The 13,170-nt window shown below is 41.8% G+C and overlaps 1 protein-coding gene across 1 annotated transcript in view; it reads left to right on the top strand.

The window, feature by feature from the left end:
* LOC100550169 (sucrase-isomaltase, intestinal-like) overlaps positions 1 to 12,723 on the top strand; it is a 51,151-nt gene extending 38,428 nt beyond the window's left edge. Inside the window, exons 17-23 of the mRNA XM_010721340.3 lie at positions 831 to 915; positions 3,444 to 3,500; positions 5,148 to 5,278; positions 6,077 to 6,165; positions 6,736 to 6,785; positions 9,686 to 9,844; positions 12,597 to 12,723. Coding sequence (XP_010719642.1) covers positions 831 to 915; positions 3,444 to 3,500; positions 5,148 to 5,278; positions 6,077 to 6,165; positions 6,736 to 6,785; positions 9,686 to 9,844; positions 12,597 to 12,656 — 631 coding nt within the window. The 3' untranslated portion in view covers positions 12,657 to 12,723. The remainder of the gene's footprint in view (positions 1 to 830; positions 916 to 3,443; positions 3,501 to 5,147; positions 5,279 to 6,076; positions 6,166 to 6,735; positions 6,786 to 9,685; positions 9,845 to 12,596) is intronic.
* The last annotated feature ends 447 nt before the right edge of the window (positions 12,724 to 13,170 follow it).

A 13,170-nucleotide genomic window follows, 5' to 3' on the forward strand; every position in this document is an offset into this window, starting at 1 on the left:
GTAAAACAGCAGAGAGGCTGCTATCTAACTGTGGGAAGCATGGAGATGGAATGCAGCATCTTTCATAGATCACAAACACGCTGCGCTTAATGGCTTATATTTTCAAAATGGGAGAATTCATTTGTTTGCTGAATTTGTGGTTGCTGTAATTGCAAAAGGAAGCAGTGCTTAGTGAGATGGTGAGATGCTTCTTCCCAAGCTCAAGTAAGATGATTGGCTTCCCTGCTGTCAGTATTTCTTGATCAGATTTTCCCCTGAAACCTCCCACAACATAATGCATTGAAACAATATTCTAATTTTATTACAGTGAAACTAAAAACACTGAGAAGCTGTTGAGAAAACAGAAAAACTAACATAATGCATTTCAGAAACCTGAAGTCCAGGTGACTTCTGAGCACCTCTCAGGAGGAGATCCACATTCTCTGGGCAGCTGTGCCAGCGCACAGCCACCCGCACAGCACGCAAATGCTTCCTGGTGTTCAGGTGGCACCTCTGTGTGCCAGTGTGTGCCCCTGGGTTCTTGTCCTGGCAGAATTCACGCTGGTTGTTTTTTTTTCCATATGCATTAGATCCTAGAGCACAATGTTCTGCCTGTCCTTTCCTCTCTCTTCCTGGTGCTGGTTTGTGGCTTCCACAAGCCCAAAGCCAGCCTTCCCCTATGCAGTGTGCCAGCTGCAGCCATGCGTTGCATCCTCCAAGTCCCAGAAGTGGACACAGTGCTGTTCCAACATTAAGGAAGAAGATTTCTTGTGGCAGACGGTAATGCTGAGACATGTTGCAAGTTTGATAAAAATGTGATTTAACACTGCATGTCTCTCTTTTGACACCAGATTTACCTCTGATCAGCAGACTCATGGGATAGATACTGCCTTCCTTTGGGGATCTGCGTTTATGGTTGCTCCTGTTCTTCAAGAGGCAAGTACCATAATTTAAAAATGCCATCACACAAGTATAAAAGAAATCTGCTTAGGGCCTTCCATGACATTTAGGGAATGTTTCCTCGTATCTACCTATTTCTTCCTTGCTCTATCAGCTTGCAGAAGGCATTTCAAGACAAGCCCAAGTAATGTAGGGCTGCCTGGTGCTGGAAGTGGGAGTGGCGCAGGTGAGGGCACAGCATTTCCCTGCTGCTGAGCATTTAGCAGGTGTAAACAGGCTGGACACTGTCCCTCACACTCCTACATCTGTGCTGGCAGCTCCCTCCAAGGGCTCCCTCCAATAATTGCTGGGTGAGGGAAAAACACAGAGGTACTAAAGCAAACTGGTTTTGTTTTCACTTCTTGCCCACTGTGTTTGGGAACTACAGCATTTCAAGTGCCAGTCTACGTGTTACCCAGAACCACATGCAGACACAATCATTAAAAATTATGACAATGTCAGCTGCTGATATAGCAGATTTCAAAAACCCAGCATTTTCCTATGGCTGTGCTGGCCACATGTTAGGGCTGGGGAGCAGCTGCTGATCTGGACTCCAGAACAGAGCTGCAGATGGATTTGCTCTTACTGCTCAGCTGGAGCAAGGGTGGGCTCCTCTCCTTGCCTGCTGATGGCTGCTAGCAGTGTGCAGCCTGACAGGAGTGCCAGCAGTGTGTAGCTGAGCAAGGCAAGCACCTTCATGTGATGTATCCTGGAGCAGTTTGTGATCAGTATGCTGTCAGAATATCTGGGACACTTCCTACCTGATGCTGATGATCAAACACATAAGCAAGCCACTGCTTGGCACATTTTTTTAATATAACCCTTGCACCTTTGTGAATTTAAAATACAACTCTAATTCCTTCATTCCAGTTCCTCTGTGGCACTTCATTTGTCAGTCCTTCATCTTCAGGTTTCCCCACATTTCTAATAGCTAGTGACTAACACGGAGATTTCACAGGGTCTCAGACCAGCAAGGTGATGAATAATGTGGAGAAAGAGGGCAATGAGCCAGAGGTTGCTTCCTGCAAATAAATAAAAGAAAAGGATCATTAGTAGGATACTTAAAATGATAAAGAATCTAGATTAGGAGTTCTTCGTGTTTTTGGAGGACTGCAGCAGAAAAGAAGGCTCGGTGCTGGTGGCCTTATGGGGAAGCAGTGCTTTGGGAACGACAGCTCGCTTGGTATATGGTGGCAGCCAGGGCTTGTGCCCACAAGCAGGGCACAGGGCAGAGGAGGCCTGCAGATCCTTCACCATGGTGTCACCAGCCACCAGTGGCTGCAGCAGGGCACACACTCACCTGAGGAAAATAGATACATCTTCTGTTAGAGGGTCCCACGGGTGGCTTTTCCTCTGCTCCTTGAGACATGGGAACACAGCCATCACAATGAAAATGGGGAATGTTCTTACACACTGGTTATTACTTAGGGCCTCACTAAGGCAATTAAGAGTCAGATGGCAATCACACACTCCTCTGCCAGCCAAAATATCCAGAGCTGTTGTACTAATGCTGAATAAATCTGGGGAGAGGAGCATCCTGACTTCATTGAGATTTCTCTCAATCTTTCAAGGCGTTTTACAAATGTTGTCAGCTGTCAGTTGATGAGCAGACAGGGTATGCTACCCCACAATTCTTGCAGAGCTGAGACGCTATCCCTTGAACATCCAGCACCGCTGCTGTGGGAGGCAGGACACAGGACAGGACACTCTTCCAGTTCAGCAACTGCCGTGTTCTAATATGGGATTTGCATGCATTAACAAATCAGCCACTTCTTCATCCTTTTGTTGGTTAATACAAAAAACAATCCCTATTATGGCGAGCAGTGGCCATCTCACAGCTCTTTTCTTTGACTGTTCATCTCCTCCCAGGGAAGGACCATAACTCTGTAAAGCAGGCATCTGATTCAAGAAACAAAGGCAGTCTGTTTGTGAGAATGAGCAGCTCATGCCCCAAAAAAGAAATATGCTTTGATTCTGACTTTTCCTAGAGTGATTAATTTAAAGTGCCTTTGGCTTCATTTTATGTATTAACATGGTACCATTCATGCTGCCAAATAAAGTATGGCAGTTGTGCAAATAGCAGTTCGTTCTCCAATATAATTTATCTACAACTTTAAATGGTTGCAAATAAAGCGAGCATCTGTGCACCCTGCTTGCAGACCTTTCTCTCTGCCTGTTCTGCAGGCAGTGGGCCCCTGCAAAGCCTGCCACAGGGCCCACTAGCATTGCTCAGATTTTATGTCTGCAAGCCATGGAGCTGTGTTCCAGGCTGAAATAACCTTCTAACGTTGACTCATCCCACAGAAATGCAGTAAAACCCCCCAGACAGGATAGGGTCATCTATTTAGCATTATAGATCAGCCAGCACCAGTCCATTGTTGCTATAATAATTCAGCCTTCATAGCTAAGATTTTATGCTATTAGAGGACTGAGTGTACATCTACTCATGCTCAAATATAATAAAGCTAATGTAATATCAGAAATGTAAAAAGAGACAGACTTTAATCATTTTATAACAATTACAGGGAGCGAGATCAGTGGATGTGTATTTCCCCGAGGCAACATGGTTTGACTACTACACAGTAAGTATTTTTTAAATTCTGTTTCCTACATTTTTACAGAACTTAAGATGTCACAATTCCAGCAAAATAGCTTTTAGCTATGTTCAGCAGTAATTTTACCTCAGCATATGCGTTTAAGAAAACCGGAGCACAAAAGTCGGCACCAGGCTAGCTGGGAGAACAAATTGCACTGCTTTCAGTAATGTTTTGTTTTCTATTTTTGGTTTGCAAAGCTCTAAAGACTCAGAGAACCAACTTTTCAAGAACAGCCTAGAAATTCATGACACTGTCAAGATTTCTTTTCTTTTTGTTCACCCTCTGTATGCTTAAATTATTGTACCCAAATCCTCCCCTGTGTAAAAACAGACAGAAACTTGAGAACATGCTGCCAACAGTTTTGTGCACGGGGTTTTGCACATGCATCATTCTTGACAGAAGGCATATTCACAGAGCATCATGAGGCTCCCTCCAGAAGATGCTTCCAGGAGGTGCAGACTGAGCTGCTCCATGGAAGAAGCCAGCCCTTTTAGCTCCAGGTCTGCACAGCTTGACTGCTCAAATGCCAACCCCAGTGCTGTGGTTCCCAAAGGGATCAGTTCTGAGCTGTGCTCTGCTGAAATACGCAGGATGAAACCAGCACTGGGCTCAGCAGTAGTCAGATTGATGGTAAAAGCTTTGGAAACCTGAGCCCAGGAGCACAAGACTGAAGCTAGCTATCCTGGGCTGTGCTGCCTGAGGGAAGGACAGAGTTGTTCTGGAAGGAAATTCGGGCTTATTTTTTAACTAGTGTTGCTTTGGGCATCTGCATCATTTGACTGGTGTTCTCAGAGGGATGTTCATCCAGCTCTGTCCCTTTTCTACTTTCACAAGGCCATGGTGCTGTGGGGTTGACCATTTTGCTCAGACCTCCTTGCCGCTGTTCTCCCTGTGCTGGGGATGGCATGGGGACATCATCCTGATGCACTCAGTGTCTCCTGCCTGTGGGGCATGCCCCATGTGTTATCAAAGTGCAGTTCCCAGCATTTGGCACCTGTTTGCTATACCCACAGTTCTTGTCCAGAAGTAAGGCTGGATATAACTGTAAACTCTAATTACTGCTGACAGGAGCCAAGCTCTCTTGTGACCTACTCTACTGACACCTGGTTTAGAGGGATTAAAACAGAAAGAAATGATGGAGAGGATTAATCCCAGTTGCCTACAGTTTCCATTTTCAAATGTAATAGGAAAGGCTTGTCCTTAAAAGAGAAGAAAAACCTACAGTTTACATTCCCCAGTGATTATGAATCACTCACCTTACACTGAAATGTGACAGTTTCCATATGCATAAAAAGATGAAGCAAAGGCTTCTTTTGCTTTTTGCTTTGTACCTTGATGAGTTTTTCTTTTTTTTCTTTCCATAGCATACAGAGTAATGATAACGTTTTTAAAGACGATTTCATTCATGATGGTTGTGTCTTCATGCATATGCATCACTGCAGGGGCTAAATTCTCTTTCATGTTCAAAAAAAGGAACGGGAATAACACTTCTGAAATCTCCTTTAGTCTCTATTTGAGACAAACCAGTGTATTTGAGATGAAAATATATCCCTTTGTCTTTTTCCCAGCAATATATGATGACATTATTGCCCAGTTTTGCATTTTTTTTAACTGCATCAATTTTTATGCTAGGGTAAGAAGATTCCAAGTACCTGGCACAAGACATATGCTACTGTCTATGCCCCACTGAACAAGATCCCTCTGTTCATCCGCGGAGGCCATATTCTGCCAGAACAGGCTCCAGCCTCAACAACTACCAAGAGGTAAAGTCATTATCCTTGTCCATTTTCAGAAACAGCACTGTGGGTCAGACCCACAGCCAGCCAAAAGGCAATAAAAAAAAATGTGGAAAAGAGGCTATGTACAACTTCCAGATGACCTCCCTGCTGATAAGCACGGTATTTTTATCCCATTCCTTGCTCTGTTGGATTAAAGTCACCCCGGAGGTGAATCACGTCATTGCTTGCACAGCTGAAACTCTACAGCTTTACTGGGAGAAGCTTTGCACCTCTTGCTGCTATACTGACCAGCTGTCAGCCATCCACAGGAAACATATGCAAGGGGAAAATGCAAACCTCTTGTCCTTGGATGAATTTATCAAATGCCACGGGCAAGATGGAGATGCTCAAGTCTCCATTAAGGAAGATTGTTTCCCCACACCAATGCTAACGTGCTGGCCTCAGGGTTGATCCATGCTGAGAGGCCAAGGGAGCAGGAGGGGAGGGAGCAGCTCCATGTATGACTCAGGCCAACTCAAAGGGAGGTAGCCTCAGTGATCAGCCACCTCCCAGGCTGCCCAGTTGTCAGATGTGAGGCCACGAGAGAAGGGGAACTTGGCCATCCCATCACTTCCAAAGGTAGGCATTTTTGCACTTCAATTAAACAAGGCAAGGTAAGTTTTCATCATGATTTCAAGAGCTGTTTTAGGTTATTTGTCTGTGTGACCCTTTTTGTAACCTTGAAATAAGAGATAATTGTGTTAAGAAATTTTTATTAAATAACTTGTAAAGGACGATGGACAGAAGCTTGTACTGATGTCTCTTCTATGTGTTTGCCAACAGCCGTCTAAACCCATTTGGGCTCATTATAGCCCTGGATGAGCATGGAGAAGCTTCTGGGTCCCTCTTCTGGGATGATGGTGATTCCATCGGTGAGTTTGATCTTCTATAAACAGGGCCTGCATACAGGGCTCCCCTTGGCTGCCTTCCCAGCGGTTCAAAAGCACTGACTATTGCTGTACACAGCCGGGATGCTGTCCTGGGGCTGAACGTACAGGATGGCAGCAGAATGCTCTGGAAGGCTGAGATACAGTACATTGCATAAAGGGAGGACCCAGGAAGTTCCACCTGAGCTTGAAGAACTTCCTTACTTTAAGGAAATGTAGCGCTGGAACAAGCTTCCCAGAGATGTTGTGGTCTCCTTCTCTGGAGATATTCAAATCCACCTGGATGCTTACCTGTGCAGCTTCCTGTAGGGAACCTGCTTTAGCAGAGGGTTGGACTCGATGATTTCCGGAGGTCCATTCCAATCCCTATGATGTTTCAACATTGGAAATGGCTGCTGTGCTCAAAAGGACAGCAAACATGACAATAAGAATAGAGGAGATTAAACAACCCACAAGTAATCCTCGTGAGACATTAACCACTTGCTACAATTAACATGAACTGCTCTTGTTTTTTTTCTCTTTCTTGATATCAATCCTTGTTCTATGTTTTGACAGATACTATTGAAAATGAAAACTACTTCTTGGCTAGATATACATTCAGCGCAGTAAGTAGCAGTGCACACAGTACCTACATATTTCTAGCTGCTGATCAGTGCTGTAAGACACTGATATTTAGCTTTCCTCAGAATAGCATTTTCCTTATAGCTCAGTCTTTTAAACTGGTAACCTACCTCATGTTTTCATTTGCAGACAGCTACAACCATGAGGCTGCAGTTTTGTGTTTGCCTCGTTGACTGTCCTAGTGACATACTAACATCCCTGGTGTGATATGAATTTGAAAATCTACTTTTTCAGCTCAGATATTTTTCTTGAGTTGCATCTTCTGGATATGGGGGACCTTTTCCTTGCCTTCCTGCTGCCAGCACTTTTTATTTTATGGGTAGGAGAGGGCATCAATTTTTTAGCTTTGATTACACCAAGCTTGTATTTTCTATTGCATGGGTTACCCCATGGAGTAACTCAGCAAACCACCAGCAGTCTGTGGTGCTGGTAGATGCTTCGTGAAGCTCAGAGTCAGGGCAGCACTGCCTTACATGTACTGTTCGCTTCTCAGGCATGTCCTGAGAAAGCTGAATAGAAAAACCCATCAGCCTGGGCTTCAACACAGAAAAGTACTATAAAATGAACCCACTGGAAACTCATTAAATGCATGACAGCAAGTTGTGGGAGTTATTGAAGAAAATCTTAGCCTACTTCAGCAATCTATACAAATTATATCTCATCTACAACTCCAGTGTTTGCATATGCTGTGACACAGTTTTCACCTAAGTAGTCTACAGAAAATCTTCAGAGGAGTAAAATCATGTAAATACTTATGATGATATTGCTCTTAGAATGTGTCTCCTCTGGGAGAGAGAACAAGTAGGAGTAAGCCAATGGGATTTGTTGTAAAGTCTTGTATGTATGTGAGATATTTTTGGGGAAGTAATGCTGCTTGTTTAGAATTTAAATTTCATTTTTAATTTATTTTCTTCTTGACTTAAAAGCACTTCTTCCTCTTAAAAAAGGAAAGGAGGGTGGATTTTTCAACAGCAAAAAGGAAGAAAAATCACTTCAGCTTTCTGTAGTCTGTGTATAGTAATTTACTGCAGGGAGGCTACAGAAAAAAAACAATATCCAGTTTTTATATTAAATTCTGGTCTGTGCAAATTGGATTGTTGATTCACTGGCTTTTCCATTTCTCATTGCTCATATTTGACTTCTGTTGTAAATCCAAAACTGAAGTCCCTATCTGCATTCCAATAATCTCGAATGTCAATTTTTTATTATATGTTTATATAATAACATGTATAAAGAAAAAAGTCCATCTCAAATAGCAAATTGCAGAAATATGAGAAACATGTGAGCATCTTGCTGTATGTTGCACACTTCTATATTCTTAAAAAAATATGGATGAATAGTTTGATGACCTCTACTTTTAGAAAAGCACAAGGTTTTGTCCCTCAGAGATTAACTGATAAGGTCTGACTTGACAACATTTAATCTGGATCCTTTTCAGAGTTTTGTGGGTAACAGCTGCAGGGTTAGACCCTCTCTTTTATGTTTTCATTTAAACAGTCAAGAAGTGCAAAGGAGAATTTGGGATTAGTGCAGGCACGTAAGCCTTAGAGAACGGTTCCAGCTGCCTGCTCTTGCATACTACCTCTCTGTAGTAGGTGCTTCAGCTCACTCGACACCTTCCTTTCGGTACACATGATGGCCAAGTGACCTGAGTCAAGCTGCCTCATGTGTTAAAACCACTGGCCTAGAAAAATACATGAGTTCTTTTTGAACAACAGGTCCAATTTTAAGGAAAAAATATGTTTGAATAAATTGATAAACAGATTTTATAGTACTAGAGCAAGATGGCAAGAGAAGAAGTCATGACCGGTGCTCAGAAGTGCAGGAGAAAGTCCTGACTTCCAGCCTCAGCTCCAGGACTTACTTGTGTTCTACGTTTACAGGGCTTTGAGTGCTACCCATAAGGTTCCTTGCTCCAAATTGAACCCAGGGCAGTTGCTTTAATCATGCTAGGTGCTTAGGGAGGATAAAGTCACTAGTTTTCCTGGATTTCCACATCTCTGTCTCTCCAAGGCTTTGAAGGAGGGTAGATCCGGACCTGCTCAACCTTTCACCATGCATCACTCAAATTACACATGATAATTTATGCAAAATATTCCATCATAGGCTTCTCCTTGGCATGTTTTTAAAAAGTCATGATTGCATAGCGATTCTTCATTTTCTGAGCAGTGTAGTTCATCTTTATTTCCTTAACAACTTCAATCACGTAACAAGTGCAATGATTCCTCTTCATTGCTTGTATGGTAATTACTGTCACTGGTGATCCAAATGAATTTGTTTAATGACTTCGTACATCCTCTTGGTTTATCCCTAAACACATGATAAACAGTGAATTAGAAGCAGAACAAACACAGCTCTTTGAATATGCTGTATTCCTTCAGTGTCCTTAGGTCTGGAATATGTATATCAAAAATTCCTAGCAGGCACTGCGGAGATGTAGGACATAGAATAGAGGCAAAATATCTAGCAAGTGATGCTTGTGGAAGATGGTAATCATTTAAAGCAGTTGCTGATGTTGATTAAATCAATCTCAAGGTCACTAATTGAATCTCTGTATCTGGATTTTGGTTTTGCATGTGCTACTGTACCTTGTAAATGGGTACAAGAACCAAATTTGTATTGATTACAAGTAGGAAAACAGGCCCAAGAAGATTCCAAATGAATGCTGTAAGTGCTATTTTGTTTCTTTCCTTGCTAGCTTACAATGATACACAAAACCCTTCTATATGAAAGTTTTCCTTTATGTTCTCAGACTTCTTTCTCTACACTGGAAGACATTCTATACATTGGTTGACAAAAGTGATACTACAACAGTAGTGGCACACAAGTAGGTCACCTCCAAGGAGATATGATGGTACTAAAATGTTCTGTGGTTTTTTTGAAGGGACACCTGAAGACAGAAATACTTAAAAATGGTTACCGAGGGGCTGACTCTCTGAAGTACAACAAAATCACCATTCTTGGCCTGAAGCTGAGACCTCATGCCATTGCTGTGAACGGAAGGGCTGTCCGTAGTGATGCCTTCTCCTATGAGCTGAATGGGGTAAGAGCTGTGCTGAGGAATTACGAAAAATCTTAGGGGAGTGGGAACAGTTGATGAGTAGCAATATTTCTCATCAACAACTTTTACATTTTCAAGTATAAGTGGAGATTAAGTACAACAGTCTGAATTTTAGAAAAAAAAAAGCGCTACAGAAAAAGTCGTTATGGGAAACTTGAATCTTTGTTATTACAGCTACGCTTTTTCTTATGTTTTTAAGCTAAAAAGTAATGAAAAGAAGATATATTTCCACAAACTAGGAGAGATGTTACCTGTTTTGTGGGCGTTATCATCATTCTGATAAAATAAGAAAACCTGTCAAAGTTATTAATCAGTTACTGAAAAGAGCTGCTGGAGATACTCTTGTACAAATACTTGGCAACCATAAATGAATGCAGAGTGGCTGGCTCTAATGAGCACCTCCTGCCATCAGAGGAAAGAAAGGCAAACCTCTGCCATGTGTTTGAGTTTCTAAGGAAGTTGTTACAGCAGTGAGAAAACAGCTGCAGTTTCAGTGTCTGAAAGTGCAAAATCTCCTCTCCAGCCTCAGCAACCCAGGTCAGTGTGCGTGGCTTGCTTGTACTGTGCTGCTTCTTTAGTGCCAGCAAGGAAATGCTGCAGAGGGAATGGGCAGGAGAGCCCTAACACACAGTTCCAATTTCCTTTACCGTGGAAGAATAGAGAAAAAGAGCAACACTGAGTAAAATTGCCTGTCTCTGGTCACTTGTCCCCTATGTGTCACCAGCCCTCAAGCTGAAATGTATGTGGTGCTCGTGTCTGAGCCTAGGGAACTCTCGACACTGCGTAGCACTGATCACTGTCTCATTGCAGAGCTGAGGCAACAAGCAGTGCATATCACATCTTTTACTCTACCTATTAGGCCAAATGATTCAAGTTTATTTGTAATCAAAGAGTGATCCTTATTATATGAACTTGGCTCTAACATCTATTTTATTGAAGAAATCTGTAAAGGAAGAAAATTGCTGAATAAATTTCTGCCATGGAAAATCATAAAAAACTCACTTTCAGAGACAGTGTCATAAAATAAGTGTAATCAGTCTTACCTCCAGGGAAGGAATTGTTTAACAGCCAAACTGCCTCTAAGCAAGCTGAAAGCAACATAAATGTGGCAGGGTAAAGAAAACACTCCACTGAGACATGCTCGAAAGCACCAGTCTCAGAGATCCGGATGATAACTGCTCACTAACAGCAGAACATAAAAAAGATGATTAAGAAAGAGTATAAAGCTTCTCACAGAAGTATCATTTAAAATTTGATTAAAGCACAAAAGATGATCTTTGTGACTTTGTGATTACTTTAAATACTACTGAAAAAAGCCGCCAGGCTGCTGGAGCAGAAGTCCAACCTGAACAAAATTTAATACATTTAAATTAAACTGTAACCCAGATTAGTTAAATACATTCTTCTCACGATTGTAAGAGATGTAGTCAAGCCTCTCCCATCATTCCTCGATAGCCATTGTAATGCTGTTGCCTATAAAGCTCTCATATGAGAATCTCTCTCTCTCTCAAAACAAACAAACAAAAAAACAGCAAAAAAAAAAAAAAAGCCTTAGCAGCCTGGGTTTAGATATGAAAACTTACAACTCCTGAAATTAAAAAAAAAAAAAAAGAATTCTAAATGGCAAATTTGCCACTTTCTCTCAGGCTTAATGAGATTACATGCTGCATAATAGTCTAACAAGCACAAAGACTGTACTGTTTGAAGGGGGATAGTAGGAAGTAGTACTTCTACTGTATTGCTTTTGCATTACAGAAAGCAAATTTGCCTAGAAGTATTGTTTAAGTGCATAATTGAGCCATAGTTTTTTGTATATAAATAGAAGCAGTTTGCTTACTAATAAGCCACTTTTTCTCTGGTTCATGCAGTGCTACCCTGACATTTGTAATGTCACAGAATCCTCCTGTTATTAGGACTGTTTATCTTTTTTTTCCCCGGGTAGTACCATGCCCTGAAAGCCATAGGAACTCTCCTGTCACCACAGCAGCAATGCTGGAGGAGCAGTTCTGTGAATCAGGCTCCTGCTGAAAACGAAATACCCTTTGTATAGGAACACTGTTATTTTTCTTCCATGTTTCATCTGCTGAGGAGCAGAAATGCAGGCTGGGGCAGCCTTTCTGTCTTCCCAGTGCTTTTTTGGTTAAGATTTGGATGGATAGCAGTATTTTTGTCTGAATCTGGCTCTGAATTTGAGTACAAGGCAAATAATTCCAGAAGGGGACTTCCTGCTGGCCAAGTCGTGGTGGAGGTCTGTTCCTGAGGGAAGATGAAAATATTGCACTCTTTGAAGAAGTGATGTAAGCATGGACTCTTTAGAGTCATGTTAACGTGAACTTGTGGGAGGGCAAAGAAATAGCTAAGAGGTTCAAATGGATATCATGCATTTTAAGAGATTATGAATCATGAAATGTAACAAGGAAAACTGGTGAAGAAGTGAAAATGGAAATTATGGGGTAGCATAAAATATATCAAATTTAACACAGAACAGAGGGAGAGGCAGGTATCATATATATAATTTAATATCTAATTCGTGTTACTAATTTATATTAAGCTGTTGCTGAATTTCTAAAAGAGATGTTGAATTGGGTGCTGCCATCAGGTCAGAGTTTTGCCTATTGGGTGCGGCTGAGGGAATCATGAAAGCCTAAGCCCAATATCTCTCCTTGTTTTCTGATGGTCTTTATTAAGTTAACCTAAGATTGTTCACTATTTTTTTGTCTTTTTTTTCCCACAGAAACTCATTTTGGGGATTTCTGCTCCACTTACTCATGAACTCAACCTGGCAATTTATTAGAACGTTTAGAAAACGCTGACATCCTTGGCCCTCAGATGTTGACCTTTGATTTTAACGTAGAGAAGCATTTGGCCATTAAAATGTAGCTGATGCACATTTTGTCTGCTATTTTCCTGTGTATTATTTGTAATTCAGTATTTATAAAATACAATTTTTAATAGTAATTAATGAGCATTGCCACAAACAAACAAAAGCCCAAACATCTGGATAGCCAGTTTAACTCACATAGCCCTGTCCTTGGAGAGGCCGAGAATGACTCTGTGAAACAGGTCTCTCCCCAGGTTGGGGCACACGGGTCTGCTTTGTACCTCAATTGCTTCTGGCTTGCTTGGGAACAATCTCCCAGCATCATGAGAACCTCCAGCTCATAATCTCTGCAGAGCTGCTGTTAATTCCATTTATGATATAAAATAGAATCTGCCACTTACTGGCTGGTTTGCATCTGGCAATAATCCCAGACTACAGAATCTACAGCTGCAGAGACACCTTGCTTTCAGCACGTTATCCATGCTCC

This window comes from Meleagris gallopavo, chromosome 1 (assembly GCF_905368555.1).
Source record: "Meleagris gallopavo chromosome 1, MGAL_WU_HG_1.1, whole genome shotgun sequence".
Taxonomy (NCBI): Eukaryota; Metazoa; Chordata; class Aves; order Galliformes; family Phasianidae; genus Meleagris; species Meleagris gallopavo.